Raw genomic sequence first — 18306 nt, 5'->3', positions numbered from 1 at the left:
TTCTGCCTCTTAAATGGCTTGTGGGGACGGCGGGGGGAAATATCAGCATTGCAGTATTCTTGGATCTCCACTCTTCTGCTGTTCATAAAGTTCACTTAGCACTCAGGGATTTGGTTTGCGAAGCAATAAAAGTATAGATGGAGGAAAACCCTTAGGACTTGCTCAAGATATTGTATGTTTATAGGACTTTAACAATTGAACAAATAAACATATTACCTCCAAGTGAAAGATCAGACCTGGCATTTGTTAGATGTGTAGACATATTGATGATAAATTATGTCAAAGTTTTAGTAGATACTTTAAGCAATTTTAGCCAATACCTGTTCCTTAAAAGACCTTGTGTAAACAGTTATTCTTGAGCAATCCTTTCTGGCCAACCATTAGAAAGCTCTTTACAAACTAACAGTGACATTTGGAAATAACACTGATGGGTTCCAGAGAGGATTGGATACAGTCCTCCTTGGTTGAAGGGAGAGTTGCTATAATGGGTGAGGTAAAAATAGCCATCCCTCACCTGCATAAACTCACATAATTGCTCTCACCAAAGTTAGAAAACTTGTCTAGAATTTCTGTAATTCTGGCCAAATTATATATCAGCTTCCTCTTTTAGATCTAGCTGATTAATGTGGTTATTTTTTTTTAACTGGACTCTAAGCTGTAAAGGAGACAGACAATTCTCCCTTGTACAAGAATGAGATAATGCAATGGATTGAGATCAATCACTAATATTACTATTAATAAACTCATTGCCAGGCTATTATGTACTTGTCTCTCCTGTGAACTCCAGGTAATGTATGGAAACCAGTCTACTGAAAACATCCTGTGGTTACTACACCGCCTTTTTTTTTTAAAGCACTTTTTTTTTTTAAACTGTGATGCTTACTAGTACAGTATATGTTACTATATGTTACTGGTACTATACAGTATAGTACCAACCTGCCAATGAAAATATTGCTTATTGTGGACACTTATATTGTTTCAAATTTACCCACTTATGGCAAAGTCCTATAGTTCTTACTCAGGCAGAACTCTCCTACCACTTAGGATTTTAAGTGAAACCAGAGGTTCTATTCCTTCTACCAGTGCATGTTAAGGTGAACAATTGACATTTGTTTAACATTGTAGCTTTACATGTATCCAGTTAATTCTATGCATAAAAAAAAAAAATCAGTGAAAAAAAATTAGTATTTTTTGTCAAAGAAATAATTGGCTATTATCAGGCAACAGTCAACTACCAAAGTTCTCAAGTACACTATGGCTGGGAATAAATAGAAATGCATGTATCTCAAAGCCCCCAAAATGACTTTCAGTTTTTATTTATGAAAAGAGAAGGGAAAAAAGGCCATCTGTGTCTCTTCATCCCTCTGGTATCCTAGCCCATTTTTGTCTTTGTCTTTTTTTTTTTTTTAAACTTAAGTGTCTTGACGTCTCCACTAAACATGAAATAAATTAGAAAGGTTTCAAAGGTGTTTTCTGCATTATCACTGGTAGATGAGATTTTGAATGCAAACTCCTATTTAAGCCCTAGCCCTGCACAGGGGACCACTATGATAGTCTATTCTGACTTCCTACGCAATATAAGTATCTAGATAGGTAGTCTTAAGGATCCACTTATAAAGGTACACAGCAAGAATACAAGGCTGTACCCAAACAGAACAGATTACAGGACTGAGCCCATATTTCAGGAGGTTCTCAAGGGAGGGAATTATTATGGTTTTTGTTGTTTAGTGCAATGTATACCCATGACACTGTATAAATAATAAACAATGAGATTAGGTGAGAATTAGGTCTGATTACTTGGTCTGGCAATGAGTCTCACAATAGGCAACCGAATAGAACAGAAAAAAAATTGTAGCTATGAGAACTCATACTTACAGCTCACGATAGTAGTGTCATACACGTACCAAAAAGATACAGGCGACCCAATGCTGCAGTAACATTTCATCCCTTATACTTCTCCTTAGAATTTCTGAAATTTACTGAAATGATGTCCTGAGTCACTGGACTGTAGACCTTTATTATATATTAAGCCAGCTTTGTCTCTGAGCATGAATACATCAATAAGTATTTCTCTTCAGCTCCTCAAGCGGATTACAAAATAACTGAACATTACGTTTATTTCAGACACTCTTGAATGTCACTTGTATAGCTTTATTTACAGAAGTTACAAAACTGGTCCTACTGGAGATCATGTTTAAGCACCCACTAAGGCAGCGTTAAGTTGTTTCCTCAGACATGGCTGCTTTTCACAGACTGAGCCTTTCTGCTGCTAGAATCACTGTGAGGATTTAATATGTTCCTTCTGCATCTGTTCCAGTGGAGCTTAAAGCAGCTCTGTTACTCAGAAGTGTGTGGCTCACCAAAATGTCTTGAAATCACCTATATTTTATGTTACTGCTTTATGCATCTCTCTGCTTTTTATTTATGATGTCACAATGTTCAGGGTGGGCACAAGAAGTCACCTTTTCTTCTGAACTGTCAGTTTGTTGCCCAGATAATAGATGTATTGCCTAGGAACCACAAATAACTAGAAATCAAAGAATTATCTTTATATAGTCTTGGCCTTCACAATGCTATAACAGGGTTCAAAAAAGAACTAGATAAATTTGTGGAGCATAGGTCCATCAATGGCTATTAGCCAGGTATGGTGTCCCGAGCCTCTGTTTGCAGAAGCTGGGAATGGGCAACAGGGGATGGATCACTCAATGATTACCTGCTATGTTCATTCCCTCTGGGGCACCTGGCATTAGCCACTGTTGGAAAACAGGATACTGGGCTAGATGGACCTTTGCTCTGACCCAGTATGGCCATCCTTATCAAATTTTGCTCTACTGATATTTTTCTGGACAGACTTTGGCAAGGAAATGTGTATTAAATAGAAAAATGTAAAAGCCTGCCACCTCTGGCTGTGCTAACAACAAATGTATAGCTGCCAATGACCAGTTTATGATTGGGCTGATTTAAGGTCTATGCGCCAGCTACTCTAGGCCATTAAAATTTTCATCATTGCAGTATTTATTCCCACAGGGATGGTTATGCCATCATGCCATGAATGTGAAATAAATTAATTTTGTTTTCTGCTTGTGTGACTTTGCATTGTATTAGCAAATTCTGTAAAATCTAGCCACTTTATATCATATTTCATGAAACACAGAGAGTGTATAATGTCATCATATGAGCTGCTTCATTAGTGTGCTAGCAACCTCCACATTAAATAAGGCGGTTTGGGGGAAATCATACAATGCCATTAGAAAAATTCTGTGATTTGCCATATGTCAGTGAGATGTCTTGGTTGGAATACAATGCAATAACGAAGAGTTTAATTATTTCTGTATTTAATTCTGTTCTTATAGATTCCAAGGCCAGAAAGGACCATTCTGATCATCTAGTCTGACTTCTTGTATAATACAGGCTATAGAACTGCCCCAAAATAATTCCTAGAGCATGTCTTTTAGAAAAAACATCCAATCGATTTAAAAATAGTCAGTGATGAAGAATCCACCATGACCCTTGATAAGTTGTTGCAATAGTTAATTACCCTCACTGTTAAAAATGTATGCCTTATTTTCAGTCTAAATTTGTCTTGCTTCACCTTCCAGTCATTGGACCATGTTTTATCTCTGCTAGGTTGAAGAGTCCATTAGTAAATATTTGTTCCCTCTGTAGGTACTTATAGACTATAATCAACTCACTCCTTAACCATTTCTTTGTTAAGAAATAAATTGATCTCATATCCCAGTCATACGTTATTAGAGAACCCCACCCATTGTTCCTTAGAATTCTAGTTGCCATTATAAAATTCATAACTGAAGGACCTTTTAATAGTGACGACTGTATCAACATAATACAGGCTATCTGGGGCTTGCAGCATTTCTGCTAGGCCCCTACATGCCCCATTTTAAATTCTATCCATTTCTAGTGAGCAATGTATTTGAGGCGGGGCAGCACCAAGTGTATGAAATTTGATGATCACATATTCAGATTGCACTTTCATATGAACATACTGATGCATTTATTTGAATGTGCAATTAGTACAGAAGTGGGTGGATGAAGTGGTCAGTGTCTATAATTTCAATCTAACTAGGGCTGGGCCTTCATTTAACAGGCTGTAAAAGAACTCTCTCACTATGTTTGTACAGCACCTGGCACAATGGGGCCCTCATTACAGTAGCATCTTGTGCACCCAGTTGAAATTCTTGACTTAGGACAGTCTATGTATAGGTTAGTGAGAAGGCTCCAAGCCAGCCTTAACATGGTTGGACTGATCTTTGTGCTTTAGATATAAAAGGTAGAGTTTGTTCTTTATTATTTTAAAATGTAAGAACATGAATGTAAGAACAAAAAATATGTTTCCCTAACAGGAAAGCTGTAAATCAATAGACAAAACCAAAAACATTGACTGATGCTATCTTTCCTATGCCAGTCGGGGGGTTGTAAACATAACGGGTTATGTTCGGTCAACTTCACTGAGAAGTTAGCACAGGCAGGTGAGGGCAGGAGTAGCCATAAACCCTGCGCTGTCCACATGTGAACTAACTGGTAACTACAGGGCCATTAGCTGAGGGAAAGGCCAGTATTTGGAGGTTTTAGCAGTGAATCTTGACCTGGCACCAACATTTGCTGCCTTTATCCTCAGGCTAGTTCATCATGATATAAGCAGGCAGTAAGCATGTCTATGCTGCAATAAAACACCTGCAGCTGTCCTGCATTAGCTATAGAATTGCAGTGTAGGTATTTTGTCTCAGACTGGAGCCCAGGCTCTAGGACTTCAGCCCAATGCAATTGTATAGCTGCAAGCCCAAGTCAGCTGACACAGGCAAGCCGAAGGTGTTTTATTGCAGTGTAGACATACCCAGTGATCCATGTTTACTTCGCACGTGTGGTTTGATGGACAGACTGTGTAGCATCTCTTCTTGGGTTAACTATGGATTGCCTTCCTTTCAATATTTTTCCCCACTCAGTCTTGTGGAAGGAAGCAGGCTGCTCTAGTGATTAGAGCATGAGAAAGTCAGTCATTCTTGCTTCTATTCTTGACTCTACCACCAACTCAATATGTGACCTTGGACAAGTCATTAAACCTTTCTGTGCCTCAGCTGGAAATAATATTTACCCATCTTTGGGAAGCCCTTTGATATCCTCAGATGAAAGGCAAAGTATCATCACCATTTAATATAAAAGTATCAGCACCTGCCTGTGCTAACTTCTCAGTGAAGTTATGCATAGGTGCAGATGGTCCTATTGGCTATATGTTGTTACAGGCAGAACATTTCATCCTTCCATAAAAACTGAGAATTGAGGTGCGATATAGTGATGTGTGTATGTACATCTATTATCTGACAGCTCTGATAGTGCTAGGCAGTTATAAGGCATGTTTCAAAATTAAAATGGTTCATTGAAATAGCTTGTCAACTTAACATTTTCTAACATTAATGCAGGAGGTACAGTGATTTTATGTGCTCACAGAAAATTTGTTTATATCACAACAGCTCCAGAAGTTTCTGGTTTTTCCTCCTGATTATGTGTTTTGTTGCAGGAGAAGGACTGAGTTTTTTGAACTTGTTAGTAAAAGCAATTACAATTGGAATGTCAAAAGCCATCGAGAAATATTTCGGTAAGCGAGTCATTCCTTTGCTTTCCTATTACTTTGGGATATAACCACAATTTGTTTAAGGAGGTGAAGGTCAGGAATACAGATAGTTATTTTAAAACAAGGCTTTCTATATTACTGCAAACTAAGTGTTTTATAATCATTACCAAATATGGGGCCAGATGGTAGCTCTAAAGCACAGCCCTGGGTAGGGAAGAAAGGGCTCCTGGAGCAGTTCCTGTTTGAATCTACTTCTGTCACAGCCCAGTTCCAAAAGCCAGCAGGGGAGAAGGAGTCATGAGTCCATCCTGCCTTGCTCCTCCCACACTCATCTTTCTTACTTCTCCCAACCCAAATCAGATATTGTGTTTCCTTTTGCCCACTGATAAAGAGCAAAAGGGTTGAAAAGTTCTCAAACAAAATAACCCTCCACATTTTGGTTAATCTTCCACCTCAACCTGGACCCACCTCTCTCTCTTTAATGCCTCTTTCCCTGGCTGAATTTCCCTTTCCCCACCTGCTCCTCAGTTAGGGACCTGCAAATGCACTGCAATCCATTGGCCCTGAAGAGCTGCCAACTGGTGAAAGGTTTGTGGACAGCAATGTAACCTAGCAGGTTGGCCACATTCTGAGTGCCCATCTTCTCAGCAAAGACTGAGGAAGGAGGGCAAGGGCAACTTGGGTTCAAGAGAGACAGGTGTCATCTGTGCATGTACCTACACCCATATATGTGTTGACCTAACCTTTCTGAAATTTCAGCTGTTTCATTTTCGTGTTTGAGGGCTGAGGTATGGGCTATTTCCTATTTTTCCATAAAATTTCATCCGTCCCTAATTTTAGATTTGGACAGTATATTAAATGCTTCATTTTCAGTGTCTTGGTTCTTCATGTAAGCATCATCATACTTTTATCTGCATCATGTACTGTACATAAATGCTTTCTACAGCTGAATAGTTCCTTCTAATGTGTACCAAACAGTTGTAGCCATGTATTAAACTACAGTGAAACAGTGTAGTCCTTATAAATCTACTGCTCACCCGCAATAAAAAATTAAGAAACTGCTGAAACAGTGTCTGGAATGCCTCTCATGATTATAGGTTCTCTTGTTACGGCAACCACCTATAAGTAGACAGAGTAATCCTGTCTGAATGATATTATATAATAACTCCCTTACTTACATCCTGCATTGTACAGTATAATTATCACCAGTTAGAAGTACAAATAGTAGCAAAAATTATTGATTTGTCTGTAGTGATACAGTTTTCTAGCATACAATACATTTTCAATCTATATTATATTAAACTTTGTAGGTATAATGTGGATATAAAAAATATGTTGATGTTTGAAATTCCAACCAGTGCTGCTGTTCCTTCCAGAGTAAAAAGGTGCTAATTCTGACTTTTTATTTATGCATTCAGGACAGATTTGTTTAGCAATACAATAAAGGTCAGTCAGTCTGTATTGTTCATTTCTGCTTTTCAGATCAATGCTAATGACAGCCTGTGACCTCGGAGCTGTGACCAAACCGTGGGAGATTTCAAGACAGGCAAGTCATGATTAATAGCAGGGCTGGGAAGAGGGGGTATTAGCAGGACAATATTCCCAGGGCCCTGACTTACAAGGGGGCAAAACTGCAGTCAATTTACAGCAATATCAATGCAGTTTAAAAAAAAAGTAGCAAAGGGTTTCTGCAAGGCATGGCTTATTGCACAATCTTTTCCTTTGCTTGATGCTGCTGAGCAATATTTAGGTACCTGAAGAGATCTTATTTTATATCCTCTCATCCATTAACCTTTTAACTACATACAAAAAATGGAGGGTTTTGGGGGGGGGGGGGGAACCACCACACCACACCACACCCCCACATTGCAAACTTTTTTCCCTTTAGGTAAACCCAAAGTTACCCTTTACAATGTACAAAATTCTATAACCAATTGACAATAGCAGAATTTGTCCTAAACATGGAACACCAACAGGAACTGCCAATTGACGCACATGTCCTAATGGATATAGGATATGCATTTTTTAGCATAATTAGCAGATTTCTTTATCTCAGCAGTGGCTTAACATTACAAGATGTAGTTTTAAAGCCCTATTCAGCATTCCTTACTCAGAAAAAGAATTGCAGGGCTGAGTGTGGCCCTGAGAAATGTATAGACTACTTAGGCATTCATTAATATTTAGGGTTTGGTGGGACAAGCCACTATAGGATGAGAAAGTCCTGTAGCTAGAAGGTTGGCTGGGTCAAGACTGGCCTCATCCAAGAGCCCTGACAGCCATCTATTCACCAATGCCAGAAATTTTCCTTGCCCCAGCCTCAATCACTGGCATGACCCATTTCCACTACTATCAGTTCCAAACCTTACCTCAGTGAGTAACATGTAGATTGAAGGCAGCTCATGTTGGGAGATGAAGCTTGGGATGAATATCCAGCAGCAGAAGGCATCTAGGAGATGGGCCCCTGACAGTGTAAAGTGGGTAAGTGGCATGAGTGAGTTTGATGGGACTAGTGATCTCCACAAGTTAAAACACAGTGGACTGGAAGATAGAGACTAGGTGAGAGGAAGTAAAATGGAAAGAAGCCAGTTTTCTTGGGGATGGACAAGGAGGGACTCTGGTTGGAAGGTGATGAGGTACTAAGGATGCATTACCTCAGTTGCAAAACAAAAACCCTTATCACACAGAGGATGTATCAACACAGCTGCAGTTCATGGTCTAGAGCAGTGCTTCTCAAGCTATCTGATGTGGGGAACCGGCAATTCCCCCCCCCCCAATGTGCCAGGGACCGGTGCCATATTATTATCCTATTCGACGCTCTTATGAGGAAACTCGCTGCGGACTGGCAGCCGATGGCTCATGGATCGGCACCAGTCTGCGGACCACCACTTTGAGAAGCACTGGTCTAGAGCAGCGGTGGCCAACCTGAGCCTGAGAAGGAGCCAGAATTTACCAATGTACATTGCCAAAGAGCCACAGTAATACATCAGCAGCCCTCCTCCCCGCCATATATCCCCCACCCCACCCCACCAGCTCCCCCCTCCCCACACTTCCTGCCCACCAGCAGCCCTGCCGGACAGCGCTTCCCGTCCCTCCCCATACTGCTGATCAGCTGTTTTGTGATGTGCAGGAGGCTCAGGCGGGGTGGGGGAGGAGTGAGGGCATGGCAGGCTCTGGGAAGGAGGCAGGAAGGGGGTGGAGTGGGGGCAGGGCTTGTGGTAGAGCCAGGGGTTGAGCAGCAAGCACCCCCTGGTACCTTGGAGAGTTGGCACCTGTAGCTCCAGTCCTGGAGTTGGTTCCTAAACAAGGAGCTGCATATTAACTTCTGAGGAGCTGCATGTGGCTCTGGAGCCACACGTTGGCCACCTCTGGTCTAGAGTGCTAGTGTAATTATTGAATAGGTATTTTTTTAAAGCAAAGAGTTGCATAGCTATTTGGTGTTGTGAATTCTGCTCTTGTGCTGTGTTTAACATATGGGAAATATCTGGTATATATAATGTTAATGTTTCTCTCATATTTTAAAAAGCATTTTGGTATCCATCTCCTTCCAGAGCTCCTGTTCCCCTGATGCAGTTTAGGACAAAGTTTCAGGTCCCAATACTCTTCAATCCCACCTCTGCTATTGCTGCAGCTCGTGGCATTACTCAGTTCCCCCCATAACCCAATTAGCTTTTCCATTTCCTATGGTATCAAAAGAGTCAGTTAGGATCTGCTTAACACTTCTTGAATGAGTTTTGGGATATGGGAGATCAGTACTGAAATCCAGGGTCATCCACTGAAGTGTAAAACCAACTATTTTTAATTATCACTTCTAAATGCTGCAGCTGACCCTTCCTTTGTGACCCATGTATTTTGTATTAAAAATCCAGTCTAGGAGCATTAAGCATCATCTGATTGAGTTTATCCAAGATAAAAGTAAATAGAGACACTAATGAAGCCACAGAATGGGGAATCTGACTCTCAACCGCACCTGGAGGAGGCCTGAGACGGGAGAGAGGTGGACAAAAATACATAAGTGGAAGGGACTAAAAAATAAGCGCAAAGTACAAAACACTCCAAAAGATTAGGAGTGGGACAAGACAAGACATACAAAAGGAGACAGCTAGAATGTTGAAGAGAGCAGGAGGAAGGAGACAAGTACATATTGATTATTCATATAGAAGATACTTGGAAAGCCCATAATTATTGTCAGGCTGTTAAATTATTCCAAAGCAAGGTGTATTAATCCATGATTTTATTATTCACATGATGGGGCTCCATATAGAAAAAGTCATTCCAAACTGTGAGATAAGATTCTGCAGGTAATTATTAACTTAGCTGACGATTTTAAAGCATTTTATAATTTCAGTTCACATGCTTTCAACTGTGACTCATTTTTAAGTTGTAGCAAATTTAAGATCTGATGATTGTTGATAGCCTGTACAAGTGACTGCATAGTAATCTTGCATTTCAATGTTAGACCAGGAAATTTAGAGTCATTCTGAGGTGCATATTCTATCCTTAGTTCATTCTTCTGTGCCTGGGTATTGCATATGAAATGGTTTCTTATCAGTGTACCTCAGAAAAAGTAAATAGCACAACAGGATGAGTTAAGAACAGAATGTCAGCTTGAGTTTCCAAGCTTTTTGTATTTAGAAACACACCTTTATCTCAGTAGCTACATATTTGTGGGTGTGCATGACAGCAAGTACTTTTAGTTAAAGCTGCTGTTTATAATAAAGTCACTTGCAGTCTGGGCTTTACTGGTTTCTTTAGGCTTCCAGTGTTTTCAAAAATAATCTTGTTTTGAATACTGCATCCTTCCAAGTAACACATACCATTGTCAAAAATGAAGGCAGCTTCATGGAGTCTGGCAAAAGAGTATAATAGAGATCCAAAGAAGTCAATGCCGCTATTCTTACATTTAATCAAATATGACAATTTTAATCTGTGTTTATATTTAAATGCTTAAGAGCTACAGTAGTTAGAGTGGCATAGGATACATATAGTACAGAAAAACAAAAAACTTAGGATTTCACATTAAGTTAGCTAACACCGAATTTACCAATTAGCTTTGTTTCTCTAAAAACTCAGAGTTTTCAGAGGCAGGAGTGGCAGCACCCAGAGTGCTCATGTACACTTTACAAAGTCAAAGATAGTTCCATGTGGGCATATAAAATTTATAACCATCTATTCTATTCTCAAATGCATAAGTTACATGCTGCTCCAATTTGACTGATCATTGACAGGCATCAAAAGGAAATCAATGTGTTTTTGGAACATGACTACAGAGATATAGATATGAGTATACCTACAGTGTCCCATAACTGAGACTCAACCTCAGCGAAGTATTTAAGCATTTGCCTTACTGTAAGCACATGAATGAGACTACCCAGGAATTTATAATTAGGGGCCTTAAGCAATAAATTTGTGATTCTTACAAATAGCTAACATGAACCTTAATCTTTCATGTGATTCTATTTTAGGCAGCTGAATTGGTAACCAGTGAGTTCTTTGAACAAGGAGACAGAGAGAGGTCTGAACTCAAACTCACTCCTTCAGTAAGTTTGTCATTACTTTTGAACTAGCTACTTGTATGTGGAGGAGGAAAATTGTTTTCTGGTAACTGCTTTAATTCAGAGAAGCAAGTAGGTTTCATGAGAAGAGATATAGACCGCCTACCACTGGAATCTGGCAGTGATATTTAGGGCCTGATCCAAAGGCCATTGAAATTAATGGAAAGACACCTCCCAATTACTTAAATACTGAGTAAGGGCTTGATTCAAAGCCTATGTGTTATACATATCCCAAGGTTTACATTGTCGTCAATTCATTTTACAACAGCACTGAGTACAATATCCAAGATGCAATATTCACATCAGAAGTCAGATTACTAGAAAGCACAATTACTTCATTTGTGTTACAGTGTGACATTACTAACATCAGTTTTATGTGATGTATCCCTGTACCCTTTGAGGAATCGTTTCTGTATGCCTACAAGTAACGTTACCACCATCACTGTAGGGTTATTTGGGATGGTCTCTACATCATATACAGATCTAGATAAGACACGTGGAAAAGTATAAAGTGCCAGAGGAAACTGCAAAGAGGAAAAGTGACCAAAACCCCCACCCTATTACAGATTTGCAGTGGGAGATGCAAAGAGAGGACCTTCCCACTTAAATATCTTAAAAGCAGATTCATGGGGCTGAGGGGTGAGTGGGAAGACAAGACAGACAGTTAGGCGTTCTAAGGAGTTCAAGTTGAAGCCATTCAGTAGGCTTATTTTTAAAAATAAAAGGGTGTCATAAGGAGGAGGGAGAAAACTTGTTCTCCTTAGCCTCTAAGGATAGAACAAGAAGCAATGGGCTTAAACTGCAGCAAGGGAGGTTTAGGTTGGACATTAGGAAAAGTTCTTAACTGTCAGGGTGGTTAAACACTGGAATAAATTGCCTAGGGAGGTTGTGCAATCTCCATCTCTGGAGATATTTAAGAGTAGGTTAGATAAATGTCTATCAGGGATGGTCTAGACAGTATTTGGTCCTGCCATGAGGGGACTGGACTCGATGACCTCTTGAGTTGCGGCAATTTACACGAATTGAGGATCTGACTCAGCGACTTTGTTACTGTGAGCTGATTCAGCATGGTTTACAACTTTGTACATTAAGCTAGAGGATCCTGAAAAGATAATGAATTTCTCTCCTGTAGTAGTTCTCTGTGTAGACCTTCCCAAGTACATAAGTAAAAAAGTAGCTATGGTACAGTGGATTAGCAGTTAATCAGCCATAGCACTAACAATGTTGGTGCCTTGGACCAAATCTAGCCTGCAATAACGGAAAGTACCATTCCATATCATATGTATTTAGTGCATTTCACATAATGCATACAGAAGTGAAAGCGTGCTCCTCACACTAATGAAGTCCCACTGAAACAGAAAATAATTTTACTTTTATTTTTAAAACACACTTTACTATCTTCAAATAGCAGGGAATTCTAATGCCTTGGAGCATTTCAAGCAAATACCCTAGCATCAGCAATATTAAAAATGAATCCAGGCCATATCAGGAGGTGTGCATCTTGGTCAGATCATGGACATGGAGACTCCTTCATATAGTAGAACCCACCTCATTGAATCAGCAGGGCGGGGCGTAAGAACAGGATGCTGGGACCGTGTGCACGGATCTACACCTTAGCAGAGCTCCTGGGGGCTCTGGGGAAGCTGTATGCCACAGCTTTCGAGAGAGGGGAAGGGGGATGAGCTGTTGTGCATGTCCCTCAGGGCTTTCTTCCCAACACAGGAATGGCACTGAGGCTGTGGTGCCTACTCCAGCCAGTAGGATGGGGAATTGCCCACAATATGGGTCCACTCCTGCTCTAAGGCCTGAAAGAAAAATTCGACCCCTCCTCTTTACCCCATGGCATTCTCAGTTTCAAGACAAATTACTTGGGCTGGGGATGGGTCAAGGTTTGAGCCAATGTGAACTAATGAGAGTTGATTAAAAACAAAATGAAAATAAAAAAAAATTAAAAATGAAGTTAAATAAAACCCTGACGTTAAATAAAAGTACAGGTTTATTTTTAAAAATAAGCCTGTTTAAAACCGTCTATATTAAAAGGCCAAATTACTGCCTCTATTAAAGAAACAAGGTGGGGGAGGTAATATCTAACTATGCTAAACTATCTGTTCAGTCTTGTATTTAGCTCTGACACTCTTAGTGCCTTTCCTAGACCTGAAGAGCTCTGTGTAGCTCAAAAGCCTCTCTCTCACCAACAGAAATTGGTCCAATAAAAGCTATTACCTCACCCACAGTATGTCTTTGATATCTTGGGACCAACATGGCTACAACTCTGCAAATATCTATTAAAGTCATTTAAATTAATTATAAACAATATTAAGTAGTACATGCATGCTGCCAACTTTCTTTAAAAGTCAACCCATATGACTGGTGGAAGTCACCGGCTAAGCACCTGAAACCAGTTTGTTGAACTGCTAAACCAGCTTCTGATAGCAGTAGCCTCTTCTGCAGATGCAGAGAACAGATACTTTCTTCAGTTCGGTTTGTTCAACAAATTCAGTTCCATAAGTAGTTCGTTCAAAGTTAAGAACTTCAACTGGGAGTTGGAGGAGGCTGGGGGAGAGAAAAGCTTGTTTTCCTCTTCCAATTTATTAATAAAAACTAGGTGTGAGAGGATAGAGGAGTTCTAAAATCCTGAACCATATGGTGACCAGAAATAATCACATGAATTCCATGAAACTACACACAATACGTCCTTTGTTAAAGGAAACAGTTTTAAATGGAAAACATGTTTTGATAATTTTTTTCTTGTGTATCCAGCATTTAAAGGTAGGGTTAAAACAAACTGCTGGTTTTGTGCATTTTTAATTGCATTTGAATTTCCATCCAAGTAAAGCTTGACACAAATCACAAGTAAAAAACAAACAAACAAAAAAAACGCAAGCATCATTCACCATTTTCTAATATAATAAAGATGTAGAAATTAAGTAAACTGAATAAGTTTAAATTAAGCTACATAATTGCTTTAATAAATATATGTACTGTATCTTCCTCATTAGCAAAAAGATGCTCCTAATTTAGCATGAAGGTTATATTTAGTTGTAAATCAATGAGCTTTAATCATCAACTAATAACAATCAACCTCTCTTTAGGGAAAGAACTAAAAAGGTACAAATGCAGGACAATTAAAATCAATTATTTAAAATCAAGGTTACCTCTTGCTAATTTAAATCATGATTAAAAATCTGTGTTTTATCTACTTTAATTTAAATCAATCCACCTTGGAACTAATGATGGAGTACACAAAGTGTAAAGTCTGAGGGATAAGGGCCAAAATCAGAGTGTTACTATTTGAATAATGGGAATTTTTAAAAAGCTACAGTAGCAGTCTCCAAAATGTTTAATGATTCAGCCGTAACACAGGTCACTTAAAATGTGTTATGGCTGAATCATGTGGATACTGCTAGCGAATCTAGAGAAGCTAGCTGGTCAGGAAGACAGAGTGGTATTCTCTGACTGTCCACACAAAGTAATTTTCTTGCAATAAGCTTACAAAAAACAGTCTACACTGAACAAAGAATGGGATTTTCAGAAATACCTACATTACTTAAGAGTCCAGGTTAAAATTTTCAAAATCCCACACAAAATTCGACTCTCTCTCTTCTTTAAGTGAGCTCTTGGATCCCATCTTCGGTTTCCACTAGGATACCATTAGATAAACAGTCAAATTCAGCTTACAAATTTCATAAACAAAAGTTGAAAATAAAAAAGTTGATTTTTCATCCTAGACAAAGGGCTAGGAAGACTATAAATACTGATTGTTGTTCATGAAGTGTTCAGTTTGTAAGTTTGACCATAGTTCCAAAGTGCTCGATAAAGCATCTGTAAAATATTCTAGCGTAATGAAGTGTAACACTTCTCCCCACATCCCCCTCTCTCCATTCAGGCTATTTTTGATCGGAACAGGAAAGATGAACTACCCAGGTTGCAGTTGGAATGGATTGATAGCATCTGCATGCCTCTGTATCAGGTATTTTTTTACTTCTACAACTGTAGAATCAGAGCATCTCCAAGAAGTAGCTTACATAACAGCCCTAGAAGCGGTCTGAATCTTTAAATCACTGCATTTATTCATGAAACGCCTTTAACTTGCTTCCTTCTTCAACTTTACTCAAAATTCTAAGCTGAAAACAGAAAATTTTAAATTTACTGAAGAAAAGATTAGACGATTGTTGTAAATATAATTTCTTTTTAAATTTAAAAGCTTCAAGGGCAAGGATCTTTTTCATCATTCTGCCTGACATATGAGACAACAACATTATAACAGGGCTATACTGTGCAAAATGGTTTTTTCAATGGATAATTCTGACTCAGCATTGCATATAGACCCAGACCTGAACAGCTGTGGCCCAAGGGAAAGCACAGGGCTAAATTATTCCACTCTAATTCTGGCTCTTCTCCAAGCTCAGAGTGTGTAACAGAAGCTTTGGAGGGGCATTCCAGGCCAGGGCCTCTGAAATCACTGGAGATGTGGTCCTTATTTCAGCAAGTACCGTATGTTGTCTAACCCATAATGTACTCCTATGATCAGACACCCAGAGATTACTTGTGTTCCTGGTACAAATCAGGTGCATATAAAATAGCTATGTTAGGGGCTGCACATGAGCAGAATCTTCCAGTTTAATCCAGACATTTAAAGCCAGTAGGTACCTCCGCTTGCACGCAGAGGTACCAGCAAACCTTGAATATAGAGGGCACTTCATAAACAGTAAATGGGCTAGAATAAACAGATCCAGAATTTTGCCCACATGGAACATGCAGTTCACTATTTTAGTTCTGTTTTTAATACAAGGCACAGCTATACAATGGCTAAAGATGGACAGTAATGCTTTACAATCTCAACCACAAGTCACTGAGTCAACACGTTTGACAACCAAACTCAGCTACAAACCCTTCACTCTGTCTCAAGCTGGCCTCCCATGGAAGTCGGAGGGAATTTTGCCTGAATAAAGACTGCAGGATTTGGCCATCAGTGCACAAAATATGGGAAACAGATACATTAGAAAATTAATATCTAATGAGGCATTAAAGGAGACTTACTGTATGTTACCAGAATGACCAACTAATCACTTTGAAATCTATGCAAGAGTTTGATCTCCTCCTGCACAACCTTGTGCTCCCAGAATTCCCTGCGACTTCAACAGGCATTTGAGTGTACATGGAATGAAGGACGAGCGTTTAATAGCAGTTCCAGTCTGTTCATACTAACTCCATTGCTCGGACGTGTAATTGTGTGATTTAACTCTTATCCATAAGAAAAATATTGTTTTAGGAATTTGTCTTCTAATTATGAGCCACATGTCACTAGTAGCTGCTAAAGCAGAGGGGAAAAGTGGAGGCACATGAGCAGGCAGCTTCCAAATAAGTGAAAAATGGGCATTAACAAAACAGTCTTTACAATTAGCAATCCTACCTTTATACAAAGATAAGTTTTCTTTCAATGTCTGTTTCCCCCCTTACGTATTTTTGCTAGTCTTATTTTCCCAAACATGACAACCTCATTGGGAATCCAAATTCTTATGCCAGAAGTCATGATTTATTTGTGACAGCGTCTTTAATCAGAAAGAGTACAATAAAGCAGGGTGGGCAGAGAATCAAAGCAGCCTCTGTGTGAGTAGACTAGATCTGAACACTAAAGCACTGGTTAGTTAGCTCCATCCTAGCAGGAGATCTGTGGGGAATATATTCACATCTGATTCCCCTCTTTTCTGCTGTCTTTGCATCATGCTGTGCAGCTATTAGCCTGCTGCTCAACAACTTAAAAAAAAGAGACACCATCAAACCTTGCAGTCATTGCAGCACCAGCCTTAGGGGTAAACAGAAAACTTGATGTCACAATATCACACTGTGTGAGCTACCCTCTTGAATATAAAGCCAAGTTTGAATTTCCATATCCAACTTAATCAAACCTCAGTATACTTATCGCATCAATGATGCACAAAGGCACTGTAAATTCTCTGTTTACAGATAGTAAGAGACCTTTTTTAGGACTGAACTATATGCACCACAAATATTTCAAGTTCAGGGTGTTTTTTTTTGTTTTTTGTTTTTTTTTTAACCTTTTCCATATAATTTTCTCTTTTAATTTTAACCTTTGTAACAAATTGTACGTATCATGGGATACAAAGGTCCCAGTTATAGATACATCCAAGACTTGTGAATGAAGCATGAAGAGGTGGAGTATTGGTGGACAATAAAAATTAGCAAAACCTGAACAATGCTTATATATTGCACTGGCATATAGTTTAGAAGCGAATGGTTTGAATAAGTGTAGAATTTTATATCTAGTATTGCCATTTTGGTATAACATTAATCCAAACAATAATCAAGGATACGTGCACGTAGCCATTTCCCCACGGAAGTCAGAGGGGAGTTTGCGCTTAGTAAGACCTGCAGTAAAAAGCCTGCAAGTCATGCTGATTAACTTCAGAAAAATGTAATAATGCTACTGTACATTCCTCCAAAGCTTCAGTTAAAGGAAACCAAAATGAGAAAAAAAAGCAGAAACAGACACTTCCAAAGTCTAAATCTGAAGGTTTTTTTGTATCAGTTATTAAAAATGTAAACAGACAAGCCCACTCACCAGGTCTAGCTCCTGCTAATGTAGCCCTCCCCTTGATTGTTAGGCTGCTCTAAATTATTATGGTGGCTAGGACCATCCCTAATGGATCTCTTCACTAGTCAAGGATTGCTGGAGTGCAGTGCATTTTCAGCTCTCTTCCCTCATGTTCTCAACCTGCCCAGTAATGCCCCCTATGCTGTTGCACTGCAGAGGCCAGTTTCAGTCACCTATAAGTGTTTTTCTAGTGAGGGTGTTGTTGGCTGGCTTTGACTTTCCCATGATCCAAGAGATCAAAGACCAGGAATAATCAACCTAAATGAGCTACCACAAAAGTGTGTAAAACTGCAGTTAGCTATGACCTTTCAGAGGAGGCCCCATAGAGAGTAAATTACTTTTCTGCTCTAAATACATTGGTTGCTTCCAATAAAGGGGTGTGTGTGTTGGGGGGGGGGGGGATACTGGAGCTAATGGGTGAGGAAGCTAACATTGAAGTAATACCTTGAACTTCATTTAGCAAGGCCTTAACCCATATGAATCAATTTCTCCTGCAGGGAACTCGATTTCAATCAAATATCTGTTGTTTGATAAGAATTTTTAAGAGCATC

At 39.3% G+C, this 18306-nt stretch overlaps 1 protein-coding gene across 4 annotated transcripts in view; it reads left to right on the top strand.

The window, feature by feature from the left end:
* The window catches only part of PDE11A (phosphodiesterase 11A), a 269591-nt gene that overhangs the window by 185010 nt on the left and 66275 nt on the right, over positions 1–18306 (top strand). For all 4 annotated transcript variants that reach the window (XM_045033135.1, XM_045033136.1, XM_045033137.1 and 1 more), the window contains exons 16-19: positions 5534–5611; positions 7070–7133; positions 11050–11124; positions 15026–15109. In XM_045033135.1, coding sequence (XP_044889070.1) covers positions 5534–5611; positions 7070–7133; positions 11050–11124; positions 15026–15109 — 301 coding nt within the window. The remainder of the gene's footprint in view (positions 1–5533; positions 5612–7069; positions 7134–11049; positions 11125–15025; positions 15110–18306) is intronic.

Source organism: Mauremys mutica, chromosome 10 (genome assembly GCF_020497125.1).
Source record: "Mauremys mutica isolate MM-2020 ecotype Southern chromosome 10, ASM2049712v1, whole genome shotgun sequence".
In the NCBI taxonomy this organism is placed as follows: domain Eukaryota; kingdom Metazoa; phylum Chordata; order Testudines; family Geoemydidae; genus Mauremys; species Mauremys mutica.
Note: the sequence above shows the minus strand (reverse complement) of the source record. Positions and strands in the feature narration are given on the sequence as shown.